Genomic DNA, 6,000 nt, shown 5'->3' on the forward strand with positions numbered 1-6,000 from the left:
ATACAAAATTAAGGCGTTTTAATCTTTAAACTCTTACTTTTGGCCAAAATACCAGTCTATAATCAATAATGATGCTTCCTCCACTGAAAAAGTCCATCTCCTGTTGTTCTCTCACATCAAAATCCACCAACATATTTGTTTAGAACTGTTTTCGCTTGCATATTGTGCTTGATCTGTGCATATTTCTCTCCTGATTCAGACGAGACATTTTTTCACTGGACAAAGCAATACTATTGTGGACTATAATTGAAAACAACAGTTAAAAATGCCTTAATGATGGATTTGTTTCTTACAAACACACAGCTTTTCGCTTCACAATACATTAACTGATGACATGGATTATCGTGATGTTTTTAATCAACTGTTTGGACTCTCATTCTGATGGCACCCATTCAGATCCATTAGTGAGTAAGTGATGTAATGCTACATTTATCCAAATCTGTTCTGATGAACAAAAACTCATCTACATTTCTGAATTTTGGGAGCTTAATTTTTTTTAAATCTGTACAGAACTCATCTACATCTTGGACGGCCTGAGAGTATATTTAGAGCAAATTTTCATTTTCAAGTGAACCATTCCTTTAAAAACAACATTTATTGATTTGTGATTGGAATTAAACTTTGAACACTTGTTTATTTATTGATTTGTTCTGTCTGCATGTTATTGAGCAGAAAGATTAGCCGTTTAACGTTTGGTACACACAGTGGACTCTGATTCCTGGCCTGTGGGAGTTTGTGATGTTATGCAACATCACTTCAGCACAGACTGACTGCAGCAGGGAGAAACCAGAAACTGGCTCGAATTACCATACAAGAATAGAAAATGATTAAATGACGGAGAGGGAGGAGAGCTGCACAAACAAATCCTTCATTACTGCTATGCTCATATGCCTTTTCAACAACCATTCCCAATAGATCATCACTCAGATGCCCTCAGTGCTGACTTGTAGTTTTATTTAGATTCCAAGAAATTTTTCCTTCTTCAATTTCATTTCGTTGCCCCTCGGATTGAGTTCATTCAAAATAAAATTTGTCTGTTCAAGATTTGGACTACCCAGGTGATGCTGGTGCAGTAGCTGCTCGGACAGAGTTCATCCAGTAAAAGATTCATCAGACTAATTGCCAGTTGAGCAAACAAATCATTGAAGGAACTGACTCATAAGAGTCATTTGTTCATGTATCAGACTACACAGGTGGTGCTAATACACTGACATATAATACAAAATTTTTTTCATATAAAATATGCATTTTTTTAATAATTGATAATGAGCCTATAAACTAACAATGTAACTGCTAATCAACATTATGAATATAGTGACATAATGAGCTTTGAGATGGAACTTACAATCTTAAAAATAAAGGTGCTTTAAAAGGTTCTTCACAGCGATGCCATAGAAGAACCATTTTTGGTTCCACTAAGAACCATTCAGTGAAAGGTTCTTTAAAGAACCATCTCTTTATTACGTTTTTATATATAAAGAACCTTCTTTTGTGACAAAGAACCTTTTGTGAAACAGAAAGGTTCTTCAGATGATAAAGGTTCTTTATGGAACCATTTAAACATAAAAGGTGCTTCAAGGGCATTGTGAAGCACCTTTATTTTTAAGAGTGTACAGTTCAGAAATGAGTTGTATGTTGATTCAGAAGCCGCTCTGACAGTTTTTATTCAGTAAAAGATTCATCAGACTGATTCAAACAAGTAACTGTCATTTGTGACTTTGGACCACAAAACCAGTCATAAGGGTACATTTTTTGAAACTGAGATTCATACATCATGTGAAAGCGGAATAAATAAGCTTTACATTGATTTATGGTTTGTTAGGATAGGACAATATTTGGCCGAAATGCAACTATTTGAAAATATGGAATCTGAGGGTGCAAAAAAATAAATAAATAAAAAAAATAAAAAATAAGAAAAATAAGAAAAATTAGCTTTATAAGTTTTTACCAATCAAATTACTAATAAATTTACAAAATATCTTCATGAAACATGATCTTTACTTAATATCCAAATGATTTTTGGCATTAAAGAAAAGTAGATAATTTTGACCAATACAATGTATATTTGGCTATTTGGGCAAACAAATCATTAAAGGAACTGATTCACTGGACTACTATTGGACTACATAGGTGGTGTTAATATACTGACAATAAACTGTTTTTTTTCATGTCAAATATTCATTTTTTAATATTTGATGAACTTATGAACTAATGATGTAACTGCTGATCATCATTATGAATCCAGTGACGCAATGGAACTTGCAGTTCAGAAAGTGAGTCATATGATGATTCAGTAGCTGCTCTGACAGAGTTCATTCAGTAAAAGGTTCATCAGACTGCTTCAAACAAGTAACTGCCAGTCGCTTGAGTGAGTCATTAAAAGAATTGACTCATAAGAGTCATTTGTTCACCAAGATTCATCAGATGGACTCAGATGGGTAACTGCCAGTCGAGCAAAAAAATCATTAAGGGAACCAACTCATAAGAGTCATTTGTTAATGAATCGGACTTCACGGGTGGTGCTAAAATATTGCTGTATAAACAACTTTTTTTTCCATTTCAAATATGCATTTTTTTATAATTGATGAGCTTATAAACGAATGATGTAACTGTTCACCAACATTATGAATGTAGTGACATAATGGGCTTGGGATGGAACGTGCAATTCAGAAAGCGAGTCGTATGTTGATTCAGTAGCTGCTCTTACAGAGTTCATTCGGTAAAAGACTCATCAGACTGATTCAAAAGAGTCATTAAAAGATCCAACTAATAGAGTCATTTGTTCATGAATCAGACTACACAGGTGGCGATTGTTTGTTTATACATGCACTGCAGACCATGAGGAGAGCAAGTTCAGGAAACGCTGCTGCAACGCGTCATGTCAGAAATATGTAAACAAGATTTGAATCCCACTAACTGAATTTGAGAACATTTACGTTTTATATTTCTGACATGGCATGACCATACCATCATTCTTGCTCTTTGCCCAAACCACTTCCCCTCTGCGGTAATTTGTGACCCACAGTTTGGAAACCAGTGCTCTAGTTTCAAGTCTACATGGTCCTGTTTACTTTTAATACCACACAAAGGCTCGATCCTAGCTATATTTTCTGTGAAATAGTTTTGTTGCCATGGCAACGGACACATTCAATGCTAGACTTTGAGCTACTTTGTTGAAGGTCAACATGGTAAGCCTATTCTGAAGTATTCATCTCTTTCAAATTAATATAAATAAAAAAAACATCTCATACACACACACACACACACACACACATATATACATATATATATATATATATATATATATATACTACAGAGAGAGAGAGAGAGAGAGAGAAGAAAAAATTGTTATAAATGTTCAAAATATTTGGAAAATGTTTTGTTTTTGTTATATTATATTATTACATTTTTCCTACTCACTGTAGTACTAAACTGGTTTATTTATTTATTTAAATCAAATGGTTCATTTAAAAAAAAAATTTGTCTAATCTTTATTATTTTTTATTTTTAAATTTTTTTTGGGTCCACTATTATATTTTATTACTCACAGTAGTACTTTATTGATAAATGAATTATTTATTTACATTTAAATAAAACATTTTATTTTTTTGTAAAAAAAAAAAAAAAAAGTGTAATTTTATTTATTTTTGTTTACATTTGTTTACACTGTTTTTTTCTATTTGTTATTATATTGGTATATAACAAGCATGCTTTTTTTAAACAACTGATGTGTTTATTGCTGATAAACATGAATGAATAAAACGTCATTTAAATAAAAAATAAATAATAAAAAAATAAAAAAAAAAAAAAAAAAAAAATAGTAAAAAAATATTTCCAAGACTCCCATTCTTGAGACTTTAATTTAAGAAATAAAGATGTTTTATGAAATATTTTACTCTTTTTGTGTCAAAAGTCAGAGAGAACAAACAAATAAACTAAATCCATAAAGGGTTAAAAATAAGAACCACACAAACTGGACTGTGCCAAATAGCCAAAAAATATCAGCACTAGGATCTTTAAATAGAGAATGTACCCTACACAAGCTTTCCGTTTTCCTGCCAGGGGAAAAGACAGGGATGACACTGCAACACAGCATCCAGAACAACAGGAAACCTTAAGGGAAGTCAGCACTTAACAGTTGCAGCCCGCAGAATTCCTGTCGTAGTGCTTGAGAAGCATAGTTTAGACTTCTGAGCAAATTTATTAGCCTATATGCTTGCCAACTACATGAGGACTCTGTGTTCCCACACAGAATATAGCAACTGCCTGAGATCCCATCAAAACCAGCATCCTAAAAAGGACTGGAATCATTATAACTCCAGAATTAGAGCATGTCATGCAGACTGGTGCAGTAATCAAGAATAATTATGATAATTGGTGCGCTGCATGTGTCAGATGGTACCAGATGAAGGCAGATTTTGAAACATCTGTACACAACTGTACCGGCACAGCTGGACGAGGCATTATAAGCCATTACGGATAATTGTTTCATAAACTGATGTTTGACACATGTATGCAAGATTAAACGCAACATCATCTAATTTAATTACAATTTAAATGGCTTACGAGAACGGATCATGTCTTTTATTTGGCCCACTTTGATGTAGCCCTCTTTGCTGACACGCCATTCCATTTTACATTAATATTTAATGTTCATACACAAAACACTAGCTTGTTTTTCAGTGTCAGGTGCTGATGAAAAAGGGAATTTTAGGCATCTTTCAAACACTAAAAAATAAATAAACTGTGCATTATCTATTGACAAGGCTGTTGAAACAGGGTGTTAACTGAGTGCAAATCATCTAAAAATGACCGAATACATCAGTTATACATTAGTTTATCACTGTAAAACAACTGATCAATTTGAGCCATGAGAAAAGCAAAAGCAAACAATCTGTAAGCACAAACAATTCAGCATTTATCAAAACACGCCATTGAATGGGTTTATGTAACAGGAATATTCCAATATCAAACAGAATGTGGCCATATTCTGACTTTTCACAACTTTTTTACATTAATATCACCCTGATTTACCTTTATTTCGATATGCACAGATATAAATTAATGTTTATATACAGGAATATGCCATCTTCGTTATTCAGATTTATCGAAAACAGAATATAAACTGTTTTGTGTTACATAATTCAATATAACCACATTTTGAGTAATACTAGAATATGAATCCAGTTGTAAACAATAACTTTGCTGTCATGGTTTGGGAATGTGGAGGCCCTTCCTGAAAGAGCAAAGGAAATGACAGAATTCCATGTGTAATTCTAGCTGTTGGTAAAGCTTTTTAATCTAAAGCAGATGTTTGCCACAGTTACTTTGAGGTTTATACAAAGCTAAATGCATTGCAGCCATTTCTGAAGTTATTCCCATTTTAGAATGAAAAAATGCCAAGGATGTGCCACCAAAACACCTCATTACCACTGAAAGCAACTCGACAAAATAAAAAGTTCTATTTTAGCGCGGTTTTTAACCGTAAGTCTACACGTGCGTCAGTTGCGTCGCGTCTCTAGCGTTGCGTTTGCGTGTCAAATTAAATATTGATTTTATCAAAATCACTTATAAGAGCTAGTCTCGAGATCCCACACCTTCTGTTTTCATTCAGTTAAGCTAGTGTTTCTACACGCAAAACGCGTCTTGTGTGCGTGAACGCATTCGTGACTCTTTTACGTCGTGTGTTTGCGGTGTAAAGCGAACGCGAATGTGAAAAATGTCATAGTCTCATTTACTCACCACGTAGTTGCAAATCGCTATGGTTTATGAAATGCTTATATGTTTTGGACAGATCTGAATTTTTGACTTTTCCTCCAGAGGACCAGATGTAATCCAGTAAGGACGCTTCACTGATCTCGCCCATCTCTGACTGGGAGCTGAAAACAAAATGTAATTTTACTACAGATGTGATGCAGTCGTGATGGGTTCTTCTCGAAGATGCTGAAGCATGGCTTTGCTGGAAGCCGAGCTAATTACTGAAGAAGAAAAGTGTACACT

At 33.8% G+C, this 6,000-nt stretch overlaps 1 protein-coding gene across 1 annotated transcript in view; it reads right to left on the minus strand.

Moving 5' to 3' along the window:
* LOC127154723 (ankyrin repeat domain-containing protein SOWAHB) overlaps nucleotides 1–6,000 on the minus strand; it is a 29,601-nt gene extending 23,601 nt beyond the window's left edge. Inside the window, exon 1 of the mRNA XM_051096466.1 lies at nucleotides 5,743–6,000. Coding sequence (XP_050952423.1) covers nucleotides 5,743–5,866 — 124 coding nt within the window. The 5' untranslated portion in view covers nucleotides 5,867–6,000. The remainder of the gene's footprint in view (nucleotides 1–5,742) is intronic.

This window comes from Labeo rohita, chromosome 23 (genome assembly GCF_022985175.1).
Source record: "Labeo rohita strain BAU-BD-2019 chromosome 23, IGBB_LRoh.1.0, whole genome shotgun sequence".
In the NCBI taxonomy this organism is placed as follows: Eukaryota; Metazoa; Chordata; class Actinopteri; order Cypriniformes; family Cyprinidae; genus Labeo; species Labeo rohita.